Source organism: Acipenser ruthenus, chromosome 24 (assembly GCF_902713425.1).
Source record: "Acipenser ruthenus chromosome 24, fAciRut3.2 maternal haplotype, whole genome shotgun sequence".
Taxonomy (NCBI): domain Eukaryota; kingdom Metazoa; phylum Chordata; class Actinopteri; order Acipenseriformes; family Acipenseridae; genus Acipenser; species Acipenser ruthenus.
Genome location: NC_081212.1, coordinates 15,728,332 through 15,752,778, shown reverse-complemented (window position 1 = coordinate 15,752,778; position 24,447 = coordinate 15,728,332). Strand labels below are relative to the sequence as shown.

The 24,447-nt window shown below is 48.4% G+C and overlaps 1 protein-coding gene across 1 annotated transcript; it reads left to right on the top strand.

Annotated features, from left to right (window-relative positions):
- The first annotated feature begins 5,882 nt into the window (after positions 1–5,882).
- On the top strand, positions 5,883–23,713 carry LOC131700633 (mucin-5AC-like). The gene is made up of 3 exons (XM_058999170.1): positions 5,883–7,657; positions 21,814–23,257; positions 23,649–23,713. Exons 1-2 carry the CDS (start codon positions 6,077–6,079, stop codon positions 23,137–23,139), a joined length of 2,907 nt encoding a protein of 968 aa, XP_058855153.1. The 5' UTR covers positions 5,883–6,076; the 3' UTR covers positions 23,140–23,257; positions 23,649–23,713.
- The last annotated feature ends 734 nt before the right edge of the window (positions 23,714–24,447 follow it).

Genomic DNA, 24,447 nt, shown 5'->3' with positions numbered 1-24,447 from the left:
ATGTCTCAAGCTAAAAAAAAACACGCATGGAAATTCCACCAAAGTCGGGGTGAGTGAGTATAAAGCTGCGTTTTTTTTTTTTTTTTTTTTTTTTTAGTATTTTTTTCTGTTTTGCTATCTTCCAGTTCATTTATTGTTCTTTATCCAAATCGAAATATCTGCTTACTACTTTTGGGATTTTTTTGCTGGAAATTGGTCACTCATTTTTATAGTTACTGTACATCTGTAACTGTAAACAAGATGACTACCGGAACTTTAAATTCTGTGAGGCAGCGCAGTGATTTCGAAAATATATGACAAGGCTCGAACTGTCCGTATCCATCCAATACACGGACAGCTGGAACCGTGCTCGACCAATCACATTGCTTGTTTCACGTTCCATTGCCAGCACTGGATTATATATATATGCACAGTTGTAGTCAAAAGTTGACATACCCAAATGGAAATTTATAATTTAGAATGACAGTACCATGAGTCTTGTACTTCTTGATAATAGAAACAATAGTTGAAATTTGGATACTAAAATGCTTGGAAATCTTCCTGTATCCATCGCCTACTTTATGACAATAAATAATTTTCTGCCTAAGGCTTTCAGATAGCTGTTTACTTTTTCCCATATTGACTTAATGACAGCAATCATCCTATGCCTAACACATTTATACTCTCTAAGAATGTTCACCTACAATCCAGCATTTTCTAGACTTTTCTAGAAATAGGTTCTGCATCATGATATTGAAATTTTTCTCATCCACAAAAGCAAATATTTTGCTACAAAAGAGTTTTCCAGAAATTCTTTGTTTTTGAGAAATTAATAGAAAATTATAAATTTCCATTGGGGTATGTAAACTTTTGATTACTACTATATATACAGTATATCTCCTTTACTAGAAACGTTGGGGGGGGGGGGGGGTCGACACACCTGAGCTTATGCCATAACATTGAAGTGACCAGATTGTTAATAACCAAAACTCCACCCCTAAAGGATAGTTTTGTGATAAGCCAGCTCCAGCTCTGCAGCATTCCTTTTAACTGTTCAAATACCCCACTCCAGTTTTCCTTTGCTATCCCCTCCTCCCAAAAACACACCCAGATATTTCAAAACCTTCTGATTCCACTGCAGGCCTGCTGGCAGGTCTGGTGGCCTACCTTGGGTTTTTACTGGAGCAATCTAGGTAAAGTACCTTGCTCAAGGGTACAGCAGCAGTGTCCCCCACCTGGGATTGAACCCAAGACCCTCCAGTCAAGAGTCCAGAGCCCTAACCACTACTCCACACTGCTGCCCCCTCCTCACTATATTCTGTGTACATGGCCGATTTTCAAGCCTCACAAAGACATTCCTTTACTTCACCAACACCACACAGGCAGTCAGAGCCCCTCAGATTCCTTTGAATCTGTTATCTCTGAGATTCTTCCATCCCCCATGCAAGCAAGCAGATAGACAAACAGTCAGAGGCCTCTTCTCGCCTTACATTCTAGAGCTCAAAAACCCAAAAAACCACACCCAGCTTCTTTGTTCAATGTGTTAAAGAAAATAACATATTAGAAAAGAATAATTAGTTCTAATGCAAAAACTATTACAAAATTCCTTACAAAAGGAAAGCAAATTCCATGTTAGACAGGGAAGATTACATATGCATCACGCACAGGGTCTCCACTTCTGGATCCCTACTTTGAAATGTTGCACTGAACCCGATGTCAATGCTATGTGTGCCATGTTTGCACGCTGTTCTTGTACCAAATTCTGTTTCGAATTTAATGTACAGGATACATTTTATCCACCACTATCAAAGTTTTGTTTTTTTTCGCTCGCATGAATTAACCAAATTTTGCCTATTTCCCTCCTGATTGTCATGCTTTTTTCATACGCATGAGTTTTTTTTGGATGGAAACATAGCTATTGCCATGCATTTTACCAGGGCTTAATGCTAAAACCGCTGTCAGCTTTCTAAGAGCTGATGGATTTATCTTTATTGTACTGTAACCATCCTCTTTTGTTCATATAAGAGTGACTGACAGTAAACTGGTTAGTGTGAGCATTTTCTTGTAGATTTAAAATGTATTAATTTGTAAGTAGTATAAATTATAGTGCAAATTCAACCAAGCAAAGAAATGTGATTGGTGCAAAAGAACAATGAGGGCCTGTCCAGTTTTAATTCTAAAACACAACACATTCTACATGTTCTAACTATTAACTCCATATTACACACAGTAAAGATATGTATCCCGTTTTGGGAAGGGCATGGGTGCGTATAGCAAAGTACTGTCTGGGTGTATTTTCACCTAAATAAACAATATTTAGTGTTTGTGTCATGGTTACATGATTTATGATCACAGCAATGTCATTTAAAAACGAACACACCCGTTATATATTGGATGAGTGAAGACAGGCACACAACACCTGTGATACTTCACACATACAGACAGAAGCACAACTCATGGGATTCTTTACATTTACAATATGAAGATGTTTTTCAAAAGAGGAGGTTAGTAAAATATTCTCTATTTACTTTAAAACAATGTATTTCTCTATTCCTATCAAATGCTATTTTACAATTAACATGTTTTTGCTCTAAACAGCCAGTGTTCTATCCCCAACAAAAAAAAAAAAAACTTAAGTTTAACTTCTTTGTTTTTTTTTTATTTAAAACACATTCCACCCTTCTTGTTGTGTATTTGTAAAAATGAAACCTGATTATACAGTCACCTCCAAAATTATTGGCACCCTTGATATGATGAGCAAAAAAGATTGTATAAAATAAATAATACCAGTACTGAGCTATATTGTAATTTTCCAATATGTGTAATATATTTGACTTTATTAATGATTCAATGGATTATACTTATATATATATATATATATATATATATATATATATATATATATATATATATATATATATATATATCATTTTTTTTATAAAACAGCAAAAAAAAAAAAAAACATTGACTTGGAGAAGCTGTATTAGAAATGGAACAGTTCACATCATATTAACTATGTTTTAATCATTCTGAACCATTTTGAGCAAGTTACATTATTGTACAACTAAGCACTTGTATTATGTGCATTACAGCTTTGAAACATAAAACATATGGGGGTCTATTCATAAAGGGTTAACAACTGTCGAAATGAGAAAACAGGAGTACATGATCGGACTTCGTTCAGAGCCGGCAGTTGCTATTCATAAGAGATAATTCAGATGTGTCATTAAGCCCCAACGATTTATGAAGGCATGTTTTTAACGAATTGAGATAAAGCTTAGCGATTATCTCATTAGCATAACGTTTTCATCGGTCCTGAGCGTCAACCTGCTATTCATAAGAGTGAACGACAGCAAATTCTATATGCATTTTTTAACTTTATCAATGTGGAGTAGTTTGTGTAGATTTTACATTGAAAGTCTAATGTGAAAGCGTTGTGGAGTACGCTCAGGTGCCAACAAAATGTAAAAACTTTGCAGGGGGGTGAATACTTCTGCAAACCACTGTGTGTGTGTATATATATATATATTATATTATATAGTCTGGGTAAAGGGTGTTTCACACATTGAAAAACTATCAATTTTGGATGATATTTAAATTTTATTTGTATGAATAGATATTGAAATTTTGAGTTTGCATGTTATTAGTGTGTACTTCTTTGGTTCCCGGTGTCTCAATAGTCAATTGTGAATATACTGCATGTGGTAGCTACAGTATGCCAGGACAGCTAATTGTAGCCTGCCTGGGCATTGCCATAAACACGTGACCAGTAAGTCTGGATTTTCAATACAAAAAAAAACTATTTAAAAAAAAAAATGTACGATTGAATCCACTCACTTGCAATGCGTGTCTATGACTGGTGAATAAGAGACTGGCAACAGGTACATGCGATGTGATAGACGACTCTCCTCTGATTGTTTCATCAGCTGGAAAAAAATCACACGAATGATAGTCCTGTTATACAGCTAATAAAAATGTAGAATACATAATAGCTTTTTAGAATACTTATTTCAGTAAAATTAAATGAATCATACACAGATGTTCTCCCTCATTGCTGTTTCTTTATAATTGTTGTGTCCTTTATTGTACAGCTCTGGGTATTTTGATACTGCAAGAATTATCTTTTCTTCTGCCATTGTTTACTGAAGGCACACAAGGGAAACTGTTCCTCATTGGTCAGTTTCCTAGCTGCCACGTGACAAAATTGCAAAAATAGACACAAATCCTATTTTTTTCATGTTGCCCGTTTGTTGTTGGACCATGCTCTTAAATTATGAAACGACCATGACCAAAATCACTTTTTCTCCAGTTGTTTCGGTCTCTTATGTCACCATGTATTACAAGAAATTAAGTACACTAAAACTGTACATATCATACTGTAATTATGTCTTATGTTTCTGGGGTCATTGATAAATCATTTATATGTCACCAGAATCCCTTGATAGAATTACAGCCTTATTGTGCACATTGGGTGTACATTCTTCTTCTTCTTCTTCTTCTTCTTCTTCTTCTTCTTCTTCTTCTTCTTCTTCTTCAATAATAATAATAATAATAATGATTTACACCGAATGTGCACAATATGGCTAATTCTATCAAAGGATTCTGGTGACATATAAATGATTTATCAATGTCACCAATACTGCTGCAGTGTTGGCTCCTGCAATAAAAAGTGAAGCTATCCTGACAAGTAAAAGTTTTGGATAATGCCTTCTTAAGTGTTGCAAGCTGTTTCTTTATGTTTTATTGAGACAATGGTGATAAAATAACTCCCTGAATATTCATTGTGTATAATAATAATGGCCATGTATTATATTATCAAAGTGGTGAAACATGAAGATCAATACCTCCTCAAGCATTTTGGTGGTATGATGAAATCCTTGCAGTCCGTTCAGTCAGTGTGCTGATGATAGCTTACAAGCAATGTTGGCAACATTAAACCATTACAGTAAATAATATAAAGTAATGCAGTATATGATAGTTACACATCCACTGCAACTCATTAGACCCCTAAAGCAATGGTGAGGGCTGCAGTGGATAGACCGATTCACGTCATTTTAAGAACTTCATAACATGTGTGGAATAGGCATGTCATTTAAAGGGCGTTATATAGGTCATGCTTGTTGAACTTAACATATTTCATGAATTCACTTTAATTAGATTGTCTTGCAAGTGTATTTGTTGTAAGAATGATAATTGGTCAAGATCTGTGCACATTTTAAATTTTTTCCCTTCTTGGGTCTTCTTGGTCAGCAGTTGGAACATCAGCAAACACAATGAGGCTGGAAACAATAGCAATACTTTTACTTATAGCAGGTAAGCCTAATGTCTTTGTCCTATAGGCATATATTTTCAAAAGTTAATAAAATATGTTAGGCAAGTGCCATACCATTACATAATACTATAGGTGTTTATTTTACACATTTATTTTCAAATGTTGGTAGTATACGTTTACAATAATGTAATGCAACCATTTCTGTACCTAACAAACCCCATATGAATATTCAATTCTGTGTAATAAAACCAAAATGTCAGAAAAATATAAATATGTCTGGATACATTAACATTTATTTTGCTTGCAATGGACACAATTTTAAGTAAAAACATTAAAGGTTTCTGTATAGAAAAAAGAGAAAAGTTTAAAGTAGTTAAAGCTTAAATAACTGGCAAAATAAACATAAGGCAGTTGGTCAATTTCTTATATGTGAGATATTTGATAGTTTAAATTGCTTCAAAACAACTACCTGTTATTGATTATTTGCTCGTGGAAATAGTCAAACATGCTCTTCTGAAAAGCTGTTATAACATTCAGGGTAAAAAAATAATATATATAAAAAATGGTACTAATATTTTAAATATTTTTTGAACAGTAACTACTACAGCCCAAAGTACAGCAGCCTCCACTACAAGCACAAACACTGCAGCCCTGACTACAAACACTGCAGCCCCAACCGCTGCAGCCCCGACTACAATCACAACCGCTGCAGCCCTGACTACAACCACTGCAGCCCCCACTACAACTACATCCACTGCTGATGCCAATACAACCACAACCACTGCTGCCCCGATTACAACCACAACCACTGCTGCTCCCACTACAATGACTGCAGACCCCACTACCACCACTGCATCCCCCACTACAACCACTGCAGCCCCAACTACAACCACAACCATTGCAGCTCCCACTACAACCACTGCAGCAACCACTACAACCACAACCACTGCAGCCCCGACTACAACCACTGCAGAACCCACTACAACCACAACCACTGCTGCCCCGATTACAACCACAACCACTGCTGCTCCCACTACAATGACTGCAGCCCCCACTACCACCACTGCATCCCCCAATACAACCACTACAGCCACAACCACAACCACAACCATTTCAGCTCCCACTACAACCACTGCTGCCCAGACTACAATCACTGCAGCCCCAACTACAACCACAACCATTGCAGCTCCCACTACAACCACTGCCGCCCCCACTACAACCACAACCATTGCAGCTCCCACTACAACCACTGCCAACCCCACTACAACCACTGCAGCACTAACCACAACCACTGCAGCCCCCTTTACAACCACTGCAGCGACACCTACAACCACAACCATTGCAGCTCCCACTACAACCACTGCAGCCCCGACTACAGCCACTGCAGCCCCAACCACAACTGCAACCCTCATTACAACTACTGCAGCCCTGACTACAACCATAACCACTGCAGCCCCCACTACAACCACTGAAGCACCAACTACAACAATAACCACTGCCACCCCTACTACATACACAGCAGCCCCACCTACAACCACAACCACTGCAGCATTGACTACAACAACAAATACAGCACCCACTACAACGACAACCACTACAACTACAACTACAACCACTGCAGCCCCAACTACAACCACAACCACAACCACTGCAACCCCAACTACAACCGCAACCACAGCCACGCCCACTACAACAAATGCAGCCCCAACTACACCCACCACCACTGCAGCCCCTACTACAACCACTGGAGCCCCAACTACAACCACAACCACAACCAATGCAGCCCCAACTACAACCACTGCAGCCCCAATTACAACCACAACCACTGCAGCCCCCACTACAACTGCAACCACTGCAGCCCCAACTACAACCACACCCACAGCAGCTACAACTACAGCAACAACCACAACCACTGCAGCATCCACTGCAATAACTGTAGCTCCCACTACAACCACTGCAGCACCAACTACAGCCACAACCATTTCAGCTCCCACTACAACCACTGCAGCCCCAACTACAACCACAACCATTGCAGCTCCCACTACAACCACTGCAGCAACCACTACAACCACAACCACTGCAGCCCCGACTACAACCACTGCAGAACCCACTACAACCACAACCACTGCTGCCCCGATTACAACCACAACCACTGCTGCTCCCACTACAATGACTGCAGCCCCCACTACCACCACTGCATCCCCCAATACAACCACTACAGCCACAACCACAACCACAACCATTTCAGCTCCCACTACAACCACTGCTGCCCAGACTACAATCACTGCAGCCCCAACTACAACCACAACCATTGCAGCTCCCACTACAACCACTGCCGCCCCCACTACAACCACAACCATTGCAGCTCCCACCACAACCACTGCCAACCCCACTACAACCACTGCAGCACTAACCACAACCACTGCAGCCCCCTTTACAACCACTGCAGCGACACCTACAACCACAACCATTGCAGCTCCCACTACAACCACTGCAGCCCCGACTACAGCCACTGCAGCCCCAACCACAACTGCAACCCTCATTACAACTACTGCAGCCCTGACTACAACCATAACCACTGCAGCCCCCACTACAACCACTGAAGCACCAACTACAACAATAACCACTGCCACCCCTACTACATACACAGCAGCCCCACCTACAACCACAACCACTGCAGCATTGACTACAACAACAAATACAGCACCCACTACAACGACAACCACTACAACTACAACTACAACCACTGCAGCCCCAACTACAACCACAACCACAACCACTGCAACCCCAACTACAACCGCAACCACAGCCACGCCCACTACAACAAATGCAGCCCCAACTACACCCACCACCACTGCAGCCCCTACTACAACCACTGGAGCCCCAACTACAACCACAACCACAACCAATGCAGCCCCAACTACAACCACTGCAGCCCCAATTACAACCACAACCACTGCAGCCCCCACTACAACTGCAACCACTGCAGCCCCAACTACAACCACACCCACAGCAGCTACAACTACAGCAACAACCACAACCACTGCAGCATCCACTGCAATAACTGTAGCTCCCACTACAACCACTGCAGCACCAACTACAGCCACAACCATTTCAGCTCCCACTACAACCACTGCAGCCCTGGCTACAACCACAACCACTGCAGCCCCAACTACAACCACTGCAGCCCCAACTACAACCACAACCACTGCAGCCCCTACTACAAACACTGCAGCCCCAATTACAACCACAACCACTGCAGCCCCCACTACAACTGCAACCACTGCAGCCTCAACTACAACCACACCCACAGCAGGTCCCACTACAGCCACAACTACAACCACTGCAGCATCCACTGCAACAACTATAGCTCCCACTACAACCACTGCAGCCCCAACTACAACCACAACCATTTCAGCTCCCACTACAACCACTGCAGCCCCCACTACAACTGCAACCACTGCAGCATCAACTACAACCACACCCACAGCAGTTCCAACTACAGCCACAACCACAACCACTGCAGCAACCACTGCAACAACTGTAGCTCCCACTACAACCACTGCAGCCCCAACTACAACCACAACCATTTCAGCTCCCACTACAACCACTGCTGCCCCCACTACAAACACAACCACTGCTGCTCCAACTATAACCACTGCAGTCCTGACTACAACCACTGTATCCCCAACCCCAACCACTGCAGCCTCTACAACAACCACAACCACTGCGACATCTACGACAACCACTGCAGCCCCCACTACAACCATTGCAGCCCCAACTACAACCACAAACACAGCAGCCCCCACTACTACCACACACACTGCTGCTCCCACTACAACGACTGCAGCCCTGACTACAACTGCAACCACTGCAGCCCCCACTACAACCACAACCACTGCTGCTCCCACTACAACGACTGCAGCCACAACCACAACCACAGCAGCATCCACTGCAACAACTGTAGCTCCCACTATAACCACTGCATCCCCCACTACAACCACTGTAGCCCCAACTACAACGACAACCATTTCAGCTCCCACTACAATCACTGTTGCCCCCACTACAACCACAACCACTGCTGCTCCCACTACAACCACTGCAGCCCCGACTACAGCCACTGCAGCGCCAACTACAACCACTGCAGCCCCCATTACAACCACTGCAGACCTGACTACAACCACAACCACTGCAGCCCCCACTACAACCACTGCAGCCCCAACTACAACCACAACCAATTCAGCTCCCACTACAAGCACTGCAGCCACCACTACAACCACAACCACTGCTGCTCCAACTATAACCACTGCAGTCCTGACTACAGCCACTGTATCCCCAACCACAACCACTGCAGCCCAAATTACAACCACTACAGCCCTGACTACAACCACAACCACTGCAGCCCCCACTACAACCACTGCAGCCCCCATTACAACCACTGCAGCCCTGACTACAACCACAACCACTGCAGCCCCCACTACAACCACTGCAAATCCGACTACAGCCACTGCAGCCCCAACCACAACCACTGCAGTTCCAAGTACAACCACAACCACTGTTGCTCCCACTACAACCACTGCAAACCCAACTACAGCCACTGCATCCCCCACTACAACCACAACGATTTCAGTTCCCACTACAACCACTGCCGCCCCCACTACAACCACTGCAGCCCCAACCACAACCACTGCAGCCCCCACTACATCCACTGAAGCACTAACTACAACAATAACCACTGCCACCCCTACAACATACACAGCAGCCCCGCCTACAACCACAACCACTGCAGCATTGACTACAACAACAAATACCACACCCACTACAACGACAACCACTACAACTACAACCACTGCTGCCCCAACTACAACCACAACCACTGCAACCCCAACTACAATCGCCACCACAGCCACCCCCATTACAACAAATGCAGCCCCAACTACACCCACCACCACTGTAGCCCCTACTACAACCACTGGAGCCCCAACTACAACCACAACCACAACCAATGCAGCCCCAATTACAACCAAAACCACTGCAGCCCCCACTACAACTGCAACAACTGCAGCCCCAACTACAACCACACCCACAGAAGCTCCCACTACAGCAACAACCACAACCACTGCAGCATCCACTGCAACAACTGTAGCTCCCACTACAACCACTGCAGCACCAACTACAACCACAACCATTTCAGCTCCCACTACAACCACTGCTGCCCCCACTACAACCACAACCACTGCTGATCCCACTACAACCACTGCAGCCCCAACCACAATCACTGCAGCCCCAACTACAACCAGTGCAGCCCCAACTACAACCACAACCATTTCAGCTCCCTCTACAACCACTGCAGCCCCTACTACAAACACAACCACTGCAGCCCCTAGTACAACCACTGCAGCCCCAATTACAACCACAACCATTGCAGCCCCCACTACAACCACTGCAGCCCCAACTACAACCACAACCACTGCAGCCCCTACTACAACCACAACCACTGCAGCCCCTACTACAACCACTGCAGCCCCAATTACAACCACAACCACTGCAGCCCCCACTACAACTGCAACCACTGCAGCATCAACTACAACCACACCCACAGCAGTTCCAACTACAGCCACAACCACAACCACTGCAGCAACCACTGCAACAACTGTAGCTCCCACTACAACCACTGCAGCCCCAACTACAACCACAACCATTTCAGCTCCCACTACAACCACTGCTGCCCCCACTACAACCACAACCACTTCTGATCCCACTACAACCACTGCAGCCCCAACCACAACCACAATCACTGCAGCCCCAACTACAACCAGTGCAGCCCCAACTACAACCACAACCATTTCAGCTCCCTCTACAACCACTGCAGCCCCAACTACAAACACAACCACTGCAGCCCCTAGTACAACCACTGCAGCCCCAATTACAACCACAACCACTGCAGCCCCCACTACAACCACTGCAGCCCCAACTACAACCACAACAACTGCAGCCCCTACTACAACCACAACCACTGCAGCCCCTACTACAACCACTGCAGCCCCAATTACAACCACAGCCACTGCAGCCCCCACTACAACTGCAACCACTGCAGCATCAACTACAACCACACCCACAGCAGTTCCAACTACAGCCACAACCACAACCACTGCAGCAACCACTGCAACAACTGTAGCTCCCACTACAACCACTGCAGCCCCAACTACAACCACAACCATTTCAGCTCCCACTACAACCACTGCTGCCCCCACTACAAACACAACCACTGCTGCTCCAACTATAACCACTGCAGTCCTGACTACAGCCACTGTATCCCCAACCACAACCACTGCAGCCCAAATTACAACCACTACAGCCCCAACTCCAACCCCAACCACTGCAGCCTCTACAACAACCACAACCACTGCGACCTCTACGACAACCACTGCAGCCCCCACTACAACCATTGCAGCCCCAACTACAACCACAAACACAGCAGCCCCCACTACTACCACACACACTGCTGCTCCCACTACAATGACTGCAGCCCTGACTACAACTGCAACCACTGCAGCCCCCACTACAACCACAACCACTGCTGCCCCCACTACAACCACTGCAGCCCCAACTACAACCACAACCAATTCAGCTCCCACTACAAGCACTGCAGCCACCACTACAACCACAACCACTGCTGCTCCAACTATAACCACTGCAGTCCTGACTACAGCCACTGTATCCCCAACCACAACCACTGCAGCCCAAATTACAACCACTACAGCCCTGACTACAACCACAACCACTGCAGCCCCCACTACAACCACTGCAGCCCCCATTACAACCACTGCAGCCCTGACTACAACCACAACCACTGCAGCCCCCACTACAACCACTGCAAATCCGACTACAGCCACTGCAGCCCCAACCACAACCACTGCAGTTCCAAGTACAACCACAACCACTGTTGCTCCCACTACAACCACTGCAAACCCAACTACAGCCACTGCATCCCCCACTACAACCACAACGATTTCAGTTCCCACTACAACCACTGCCGCCCCCACTACAACCACTGCAGCCCCAACCACAACCACTGCAGCCCCCACTACATCCACTGAAGCACTAACTACAACAATAACCACTGCCACCCCTACAACATACACAGCAGCCCCGCCTACAACCACAACCACTGCAGCATTGACTACAACAACAAATACCACACCCACTACAACGACAACCACTACAACTACAACCACTGCTGCCCCAACTACAACCACAACCACTGCAACCCCAACTACAATCGCCACCACAGCCACCCCCATTACAACAAATGCAGCCCCAACTACACCCACCACCACTGTAGCCCCTACTACAACCACTGGAGCCCCAACTACAACCACAACCACAACCAATGCAGCCCCAATTACAACCAAAACCACTGCAGCCCCCACTACAACTGCAACAACTGCAGCCCCAACTACAACCACACCCACAGAAGCTCCCACTACAGCAACAACCACAACCACTGCAGCATCCACTGCAACAACTGTAGCTCCCACTACAACCACTGCAGCACCAACTACAACCACAACCATTTCAGCTCCCACTACAACCACTGCTGCCCCCACTACAACCACAACCACTGCTGATCCCACTACAACCACTGCAGCCCCAACCACAATCACTGCAGCCCCAACTACAACCAGTGCAGCCCCAACTACAACCACAACCATTTCAGCTCCCTCTACAACCACTGCAGCCCCTACTACAAACACAACCACTGCAGCCCCTAGTACAACCACTGCAGCCCCAATTACAACCACAACCATTGCAGCCCCCACTACAACCACTGCAGCCCCAACTACAACCACAACCACTGCAGCCCCTACTACAACCACAACCACTGCAGCCCCTACTACAACCACTGCAGCCCCAATTACAACCACAACCACTGCAGCCCCCACTACAACTGCAACCACTGCAGCATCAACTACAACCACACCCACAGCAGTTCCAACTACAGCCACAACCACAACCACTGCAGCAACCACTGCAACAACTGTAGCTCCCACTACAACCACTGCAGCCCCAACTACAACCACAACCATTTCAGCTCCCACTACAACCACTGCTGCCCCCACTACAACCACAACCACTTCTGATCCCACTACAACCACTGCAGCCCCAACCACAACCACAATCACTGCAGCCCCAACTACAACCAGTGCAGCCCCAACTACAACCACAACCATTTCAGCTCCCTCTACAACCACTGCAGCCCCAACTACAAACACAACCACTGCAGCCCCTAGTACAACCACTGCAGCCCCAATTACAACCACAACCACTGCAGCCCCCACTACAACCACTGCAGCCCCAACTACAACCACAACCACTGCAGCCCCTACTACAACCACAACCACTGCAGCCCCTACTACAACCACTGCAGCCCCAATTACAACCACAGCCACTGCAGCCCCCACTACAACTGCAACCACTGCAGCATCAACTACAACCACACCCACAGCAGTTCCAACTACAGCCACAACCACAACCACTGCAGCAACCACTGCAACAACTGTAGCTCCCACTACAACCACTGCAGCCCCAACTACAACCACAACCATTTCAGCTCCCACTACAACCACTGCTGCCCCCACTACAAACACAACCACTGCTGCTCCAACTATAACCACTGCAGTCCTGACTACAGCCACTGTATCCCCAACCACAACCACTGCAGCCCAAATTACAACCACTACAGCCCCAACTCCAACCCCAACCACTGCAGCCTCTACAACAACCACAACCACTGCGACCTCTACGACAACCACTGCAGCCCCCACTACAACCATTGCAGCCCCAACTACAACCACAAACACAGCAGCCCCCACTACTACCACACACACTGCTGCTCCCACTACAATGACTGCAGCCCTGACTACAACTGCAACCACTGCAGCCCCCACTACAACCACAACCACTGCTGCTCCCACTACAACGACTGCAGCCACAACCACAACCACAGCAGCATCCACTGCAACAACTGTAGCTCCCACTATAACCACTACATCCCCCACTACAACCACTGTAGCCCCAACTACAACGACAACCATTTCAGCTCCCACTACAACCACTGTTGCCCCCACTACAACCACAACCACTGCTGCTCCCACTACAACCACTGCAGCCCCGACTACAGCCACTGTATCCCCAACCACAACCACTGCAGCCCAAATTACAACCACTGCAGCCCCAACTACAACGACAACCATTTCAGCTTCCACTACAGCCACTGCAGCGCCAACTACAACCACTGCAGCCCCCATTACAACCACTGCAGACCTGACCACAACCACAACCACTGCAGCCCCCACTACAAGCACTGCAGCCACCACTACAACCACAACCACTGCAGCTCCAACTATAACCACTGCAGTCCTAACTACAGCCACTGTATCCCCAACCACAACCACTGCAGCCCAAATTACAACCACTACAGCCCTGACTACAACCACAACCACTGCAGCCCCCACTACAACCACTGCAGCCCCCATTACAACCACTGCAGCCCTGACTACAACCACAACCACTGCAGCCCCCACTACAACCACTGCAAATCCGACTACAGCCACTGCAGCCCCAACCACAACCACTGCAGTTCCAAGTACAACCACAACCACTGCTGCTCCCACTACAACCACTGCAAACCCAACTACAGCCACTGCATCCCCCACTACAACCACAACGATTTCAGTTCCCACTACAACCACTGCAGCCCCCACTACAACCACTGCATCCCCCACTACAACCACAACCATTGCAGCTCCAACTACAACCACTGCCGCCCCCACTACAACCACTGCAGCCCCAACCACAACCACTGTAGCCCCCACTACAACCACTGCAGCCCCCACTACAACCACAACCATTGCAGCTCCAACTACAACCACTGCCGCCCCCACTACAACCACTGCAGCCCCAACCACAACCACTGAAGCCCCCACTACATCCACTGAAGCACTAACTACAACAATAACCTCTGCCACCCCTACTACATACACAGCAGCCCCGCCTACAACCACAAACACTGCGGCATTGACTACAACAACAAATACAGCACCCACTACAACGACAACCACTACAACTACAACCACTGCTGCCCCAACTACAACCACAACCACTGCAACCCCAACTACAATCGCCACCACAGCCACCCCCATTACAACAAATGCAGCCCCAACTACAACCACAACCACTGCAACCCCAACTACAATCGCCACCACAGCCACCCCCATTACAACAAATGCAGCCCCAACTACACCCACCACCACTGTAGCCCCTACTACAACCACTGGAGCCCCAACTACAACCACAACCACAACCAATGCAGCCCCAATTACAACCACAACCACTGCAGCCCCCACTACAACTGCAACAACTGCAGCCCCAACTACAACCACACCCACAGAAGCTCCAACTACAGCAACAACCACAACCACTGCAGCAACCACTGCAACAACTGTAGCTCCCACTACAACCACTGCAGCCCCAACTACAACCACAACCATTTCAGCTCCCACTACAACCACTGCTGCCCCCACTACAAACACAACCACTGCTGCTCCAACTATAACCACTGCAGTCCTGACTACAGCCACTGTATCCCCAACCACAACCACTGCAGCCCAAATTACAACCACTACAGCCCCAACTCCAACCCCAACCACTGCAGCCTCTACAACAACCACAACCACTGCGACCTCTACGACAACCACTGCAGCCCCCACTACAACCATTGCAGCCCCAACTACAACCACAAACACAGCAGCCCCCACTACTACCACACACACTGCTGCTCCCACTACAATGACTGCAGCCCTGACTACAACTGCAACCACTGCAGCCCCCACTACAACCACAACCACTACTGCTCCCACTACAACGACTGCAGCCACAACCACAACCACAGCAGCATCCACTGCAACAACAACCATTTCAGCTCCCACTACAAACACTGCAAACCCGACTACAGCCACTGCAGCCCCAACCACAACCACTGCAGTTCCAAGTACAACCACAACCACTGCTGCTCCCACTACAACCACTGCAAACCCGACTACAGCCACTGCATCCCCCACTACAACTACAACGATTTCAGCTCCCACTACAACCACTGCATCCCCCACTACAACCACTGCAGCCCCAACTACAACCACTGCAGCCCCAACTACAAACACAACCACAGCAGCCCCCACTACAACCACTGCTGTCCTGACTACATCCACTGCAGCCCCAACTACAACCACAACCATTGCAGCCCCCACTACAACCACTGCAGCCCCCACTACAATCACAGCGGCCCCTACTACATCCACTGCAGCCCCAACTACAACTACAACCACTGCAGCCCCTACTACAACTGCAACCACTGAAGCCCTTAATATAACCACACCCACAGCTCCCACTACAACCACTGCTGCTACCACTATAACCACTGCAGCCCCGATTACAGCCAATCTATCCCCAAATACAACCACTGCAGCCCCCATTACTACCACTGCAGCCCCCACTACAACCCCTGCAACCACAACTACAGTCACTGTATCCCCAACCACAACCACTGCAGCCCAAATTACAACCACTACAGCCCTGACTACAACCACAACCACTGCAGCCCCCACTACAAACACTGCAAACCCGACTACAGCCACTGCAGCCCCAACCACAACCACTGCAGTTCCAAGTACAACCACAACCACTGCTGCTCCCACTACAACCACTGCAAACCCGACTACAGCCACTGCATCCCCCACTACAACTACAACGATTTCAGCTCCCACTACAACCACTGCAGCCCCCACTACAACCACTGCATCCCCCACTACAACCACTGCAGCCCCAACTACAACCACTGCAGCCCCAACTACAAACACAACCACAGCAGCCCCCACTACAACCACTGCTGTCCTGACTACATCCACTGCAGCCCCAACTACAACCACAACCATTGCAGCCCCCACTACAACCACTGCCGCCCCCACTACAATCACAGCGGCCCCTACTACATCCACTGCAGCCCCAACTACAACTACAACCACTGCAGCCCCTACTACAACTGCAACCACTGAAGCCCTTAATATAACCACACCCACAGCTCCCACTACAACCACTGCTGCTACCACTATAACCACTGCAGCCCCGACTACAGCCACTCTATCCCCAACTACAACCACCGCAGCCCCCATTACAACCACTGCAGCACTGACTACAACCACTGCAGCCCCCACTACAACCCCTGCAACCACAACTACAGTCACTGTAGCCCCAACCACAACCACTGCAGTCCCAAGTACAACCACAACCATTGCTGCTCCCACTACAACGACTGCAGCCCCAAAAACAACTGCAACCACTGCAGCCCCCACTACAACCACAACCACTGCAGCCCCCACTACAACCACTGCAGCCCCAACTACAACCACAACCATTTCAGCTCCCACTACAACCACTGCAGCCACCACTACAACCGCAACCACTGCTGCTCCCACTATAACCACTGCAGCCCCGACTACAGCCATTCTATCCCCAACCACAACCACTGCAGCCCCCATTACAACCACCGCAGCCCTGACTACAACCACAACCACTGCAGCCCCCACTATAACCACACCCACAGCAGCTCCCACTACAGCCACAACCACAACCACTGCAGCATCCACTGCAATAACTGTAGCTCCCACTACAACCACTGTAGCCCCAACTACAACCACAACCACTGCAGCACCAACTACAACCACTGCAGCCCCTACTACAAGCACTGCAGCCCCAATTACAACCACCACCACTTCAGCCCCCACTACAACTGCAACCACTGCAGCATCAACTACAACCACACCCACAGCAGTTCCAACTACAGTCACAACCACAACCACTGCAGCAACCACTGCAACAACTGTAGCTCCCACTAGAACCACTGCAGCCCCAACTACAACCACAACCATTTCAGCTCCCACTACAACCACTGCTGCCCCCACTACAAACACAACCACTGCTGCTCCAACTATAACCACTGCAGTCCTGACTACAGCCACTGTATCCCCAACCACAACCACTGCAGCCCAAATTACAACCACTACAGCCCCAACTCCAACCCCAACCACTGCAGCCTCTACAACAACCACAACCACTGCGACCACTACGACAACCACTGCAGCCCCCACTACAACCATTGCAGCCCCAACTACAACCACAACCACATCAGCATCCACTGCAACAACTGTAGCTCCCACTATAACCACTGCATCCCCCACTACAACCACTGTAGCCCCAACTACAACGACAACCATTTCAGCTCCCACTACAACCACTGTTGCCCCTACTACAACCACAACCACTGCAGCCCCGACTACAGCCACTGCAGTGCCAACCACAACCACTGCAGCCCCCAGTACAACCACTGCAGCCCTGACTACAACCACAACTACTGCAGCCCCCACTACAACCACTTCAGCCCCAACTACAAGGACAACCATTTCAGCTCCCACTACAACCACTGTTGCCCCCACTACAACCACAACCACTGCTGCTCCCACTACAACCACTGCAGTCCTGACTACAGCCACTGTATCCCCAACCACAAACACTGCAGCCCAAATTACAACCACTACAGCCCTGACTACAACCACAACCACTGCAGCCCCCACTACAAACACTGCAAACCCGACTACAGCCACTGCAGCCCCAACCACAACCACTGCAGTTCCAAGTACAACCACAACCACTGCTGCTCCCACTACAACCACTGCAAACCCGACTACAGCCACTGCATCCCCCACTACAACCACAACGATTTCAGCTCCCACTACAACCACTGCAGCCCCCACTACAACCACTGCATCCCCTACTACAACCACCGCAGCCCCAACTACAACCACAACCATTTCAGCTCCCACTACAACCACTGCTGCCCTGACTACAACCACTGCAGCCCCAACTACAACCACTGCTGTCCTGACTACATCCACTGCAGCCCCAACTACAACCACAACCATTGCAGCCCCCACTACAACCACTGCCGCCCCCACTACAACCACAGCGGCCCCTACTACATCCACTGCAGCCCCAACTACAACTACTACCACTGCAGCCCCTACTACAACTGCAACCACTGAAGCCCTTAATATAACCACACCCACAGCTCCCACTACAACCACTGCTGCTACCACTATAACCACTGCAGCCCCGATTACAGCCACTCTATCCCCAACTACAACCACTGCAGCCCCCATTACTACCACTGCAGCCCCCACTACAACCCCTGCAACCACAACTACAGTCACTGTAGCCCCAACCACAACCACTGCAGTCCCAAGTACAACCACAACAATTGCTGCTCCCACTACAACGACTGCAGCCCCGAAAACAACTGCAACCACTGCAGCCCCCACTACAACCACAACAATTTCAGCTCCCACTACAACCCCTGCAACCACAACAACAGTCACTGTAGCCCCAACCACAACCACTGCAGTTCCAAGTACAACCACAACCACTGCTGCTCCCACTACAACCACTGCAAACCCAACTACAGCCACTGCATCCCCCACTACAACCACAATGATTTCAGCTCCCACTACAACCACTGCAGCCCCCACTACAACCACTGCATCCCCCACTACAATCACTGCAGCCCCAACTACAACCACAACCATTTCAGCTCCCACTACAACCACTGCTACCCCCACTACAACCACAACCACTGCTGCTCCCACTACAACCAGTGCAGCCCCGACTACAGCCACTGTATCCCCAACCACAACCACTGCAGCCCCCATTACTACCACTGCAGCCCTGAGTACAACCACAACCACTACAGCCTCCAATACAGCCACTGCAAACCCAACTACAGCCACTCCAGCCCCAACCACAACCACTGCAGTCCCAAGTACAACCACAACCACTGCTGCTCACACTACAACGACTGCAGCCCCGACTACAACTGCAACCACTGCAGCCCCCCCTACAACCACAACCACTGCTGCTCTCACTACAATGACTGCAGCCCCCACTACAACCACTGCATCCCCCACTACAACCACTGCAGCCCCAACTACAGCCACAACCATTTCAGCTCCCACTACAACCACTGCAGGCCCCATTACAACCACTTCAGCCCTGTCTACAACCACAACCACTGGAGCCCCCACTACAACCACTGCAGCCACAACTACAACCACAACCATTTCAGCTACCAATACAACCACTGCAGCCACCACTAAAACCACAACCACTGCTGCTCCCACTTTAACCACTGCAGCCCTAACTATAGCCACTCTATCCCCAACCACAACCACTGCAGCCTCCATTACAACCACTGCAGCCCTCACTACAACCACAACCACTGCAACCCCGACTACAGCCACTGCAGCCCCAACCACAACCACTGCAGTCCCAAGTACAACCACAACCACTGCTGCTCCCACTAGAACGACTGCAACCCCGACTACAACTGCAAACACTGCGGCCCCCACTACAACCACAACCACTGCTGCTCCCACTACAGCCACTGCCACCCCAACTACAACCACAGCGGCCCCTACTACATCCACTGCAGCCCCAACTACACCTACAACCACTGCAGCCCCAACTATAACCACACCCACAGCAGCTCCCACTACAGCCACAACCACAACCACTGCAGCATCCACTGCAATAACTGTAGCTCCCACTACAACCACTACATCCCCCACTAAAACCACTGTAGCCCCAACTACAACCACAACCACTGCAGCACCAACTACAACCACTGCAGCCTCCACTGCAACCACAACCACTGCAGCCCCCACTACAACCACAGCCGCCCCTACTACAACCACAGCAGCCCCTACTACAACCACTGCAGCCCCAACTACAACCCAAACCACTGCAGCCCCAACTACAACCACAAACACTGCAGCCCCAACTACAACCACAACCACAACCATAGCCCCCTCCACTACCACCACTGCAGCCCCTACGACAGCCACTGCAGCTCCCACTACAACCACTGCATCCCCAATTACAAATACAGGCATCCCTACTACAAACACTGCAGCCCCAACTACAACCAAATCCACTGCAGCCCCAACTACAAACATTGCAGCCCCCACTACAACCACTGCAGCCCTCACTACAGCTGAAACCACTGCAGCCCAAACTATAACCACACCCACAGAAGCTCCCACTACAGCCACAACCACAACCACTGCAGCATCCACTGCAACAACTGTAGCCCCCACTACAACCACTACATCTCCCACTACAACCACTGCAGCCCCAACTACAAGCACAACCATTTCAGCTCCCACTACAACCACTGCTGCCCCCACTACAACCAAAACCACTGCTGCTCCCACTATAACCACTGCAGCCCCAACTACAGCCACTCTATCCCCAACCACAACCACTACAGCCCCCATTACAACCACTGCAGCCCTAACTATAACCACAACCACTGCAACCCCTACTACAGCCAATGCAGCCCCAACCACAATCACTGCAGTCCCAAGTACAACCACAACCACTGCTGCTCCCACTAGAATGACTGCAGCCCTGACTACAACCACTGCATCTCCCACTACAACCACTGCAGCCCCAACTACAACCACAATCATTGCAGCTCCCACTACAACCATTGCCGCCCCCACTACAACCACAGCGAACACTACTACATCCACTGCAGCCCCCACTACAGCTGCAACCACTGCAGCCCCAACTATAACCACACCCACAGCAGCTCCCACTACAGCCACAACCACAACCACTGCAGCACCCACTGCAACAACTGTAGCTCCCACTACAACCACTACATCCCCCACTACAACCACTGTAGCCCCAACTACAACCACAACCACTGCAGCTCCCACTATAGCCACTGCAGCCCCTATTATACCCAGTGCAGCCCCAACTACAACCACAACCAATGCAGTACCAACTACAACCACTGCAGCCTCCACTACAACCACAACCACTGCAGCCCCCACTACAACCACAGCCGCCCCCACTACAACCACAGCAGCCCCTACTACAACCACTGCAGCCCCAACTACAACCCAAACCACTGCAGCCCCAATTACAAATACAGTCATCCCTACTACAACCACTGCAGCCCCAACTACAACCAAATCCACTGCAGCCCCAACTACAAACACTGCAGCCCTCACTACAGCTGCAACCACTGCAGCCCCAACTATAACCACACCCACAGCAGCTCCCACTACAGCCACAACCACAACCACTGCAGCATCCACTGCAACAACTGTAGCTCCCACTACAACCTCTGCATCCCGCACTACAACCACTGCAGCCCCAACTACAACCACAACCACGGCAGCCCCAACTATAAACACTGCAGCCCCCACTACAACCACTACAGCCCCAACTACAACCACAACCACTGCAGCTCTCACTATAGCCACTGCAGCCCCTATTACAATCACTGCAGCCCTAACTACCACCACAACCACATCCATCCCCACTACAACCACAAACACTGCATTCCCTGCTACAACAACTACAGCCCCCACTACAACCAAAACCATTGTAACCCCTACTACAACCACAACCACAGCTGCCCCCACTACAGCCACTGCAGCCCCAATTACAACCAAAACCACTGCAGCCCCTACTACAACCACTGCAGTCTCTATTACAACCACTGCAGTACCAACTACAACCACTGCAGCTCCAACTACATCCACAACCACAGCTGTCCCCACTACAACCACTACAGCCCCAACTACAACCAAAACCACTGCAGCCCCTACTACAACCACTGCAGCCACAACTACGACCACAGCCACAGCTGCCCCCACTACAACCTCAACCAGTGCAGCCCCTACTACAACCACTCAAACTACTTCTGATCCCAATGGTCCTAGATTCATGCCACTTTCATTCAGAATGATAATGGACTTCAAAGAAACCCTGAGAGATGAGAAGTCACAGGATTTCAAAGACTTAAGTGATAAAGTTACCAGAGATGTAAGTCTGTATTTGATTTTTTTTTTAAATATGGTACATCAAATGTGTTATTTCACTCTAGCATACATTATTTCTTGTGATATGCAATATACATTTTATCCTAGTATTTGTTCAAAATTTAGCTTCAATATTTTTGGAAACCCTCACAGATTATGTGTTTCATTCAAACCATACAAAATCTTATCAGCTGTACAGCTAAAAAAAGCTTAAAACATTTAACTGTATGACATCAGTGTTAAGAACATATGCATACACCAATACCATATCACATAAAGAGTGTATACATGTCAAACTGCTGATATGTTCCCATGCAAACTGGAAAGTAACATACAAATCTGCATATTTCTATCAGTATGAGATGAACTCAAATACAATTTCTGATCTTTTCCAGGTTGGTAGAGTTTACAGAGCGCAGTATCCTGCTAATTTCGTCAGAGTAGTAGTTAGAAGATTCAGGTAAGAGCTGCTTCATGTTGAATTCACTTGTTATAATTTATGTATAAAGGTAACCATATAACAAACAGGTTACTTGCATATCAATTATTGAACTATAACACATTAAAAGAAAGTATTCCAGTGTTAAATTCAATTAAAACTAAATGTATTTAATTCTACCGACAATACATTTTTAAAGAAACATGTTTACAGTACTGTATGCTGAATAGCAGGTTTTTCAGGTATTCGATGCAATCATTTTACAGACCCACCCCCCCCCCCCCCCCCACCCTCCCTCCCCCCAAAAAATATTTTGGTGTATCTGTAAATGCCTGTGGCAGTGTGCCCCCCCATGTGTGTGTTATGTGTTATATGTTGCGTGTGGTCTATTAATGTTGGTGTATAGGTATTGGTGCACAGGATATAAATGGGTCTGTGTAGCATGACGGATTTAAAATATATAGTTGTATTTAGGCACAGGGATTGCATAATCACTTCACGTGCAGATAAAGTATGTGAGCGTGCTGGGATTCAAGTGAATAATTAATTGGTAATTGAATCCCGGCACAACAGTATATATAGATGCACGTTTTACTCTTTTACTCACTCAGGGTTGTGTGTTCGATGAGTGGAGACAGTTGTGGAGAGAGGGGAAAATAAAAAGTAAGCAAAATAACAAATGCTACTCGTGCCAGAGGACTCGCACGATACTTGTTTAGTGTTCGTCCAATGTCTGTTTCGTTTGTCTATTTATT

Bases quoted from the DNA above. Each gene is read 5' to 3' on its own strand.
- LOC131700633 (XM_058999170.1), top strand. From the start codon at position 6,077: ATGACTGCAGACCCCACTACCACCACTGCATCCCCCACTACAACCACT. The intron at 7,658-21,813 runs GCACTAACCACA...TGCTCCCACTAG, and splicing joins ACCCCACTACAACCACTGCA to AATGACTGCAGCCCTGACTA.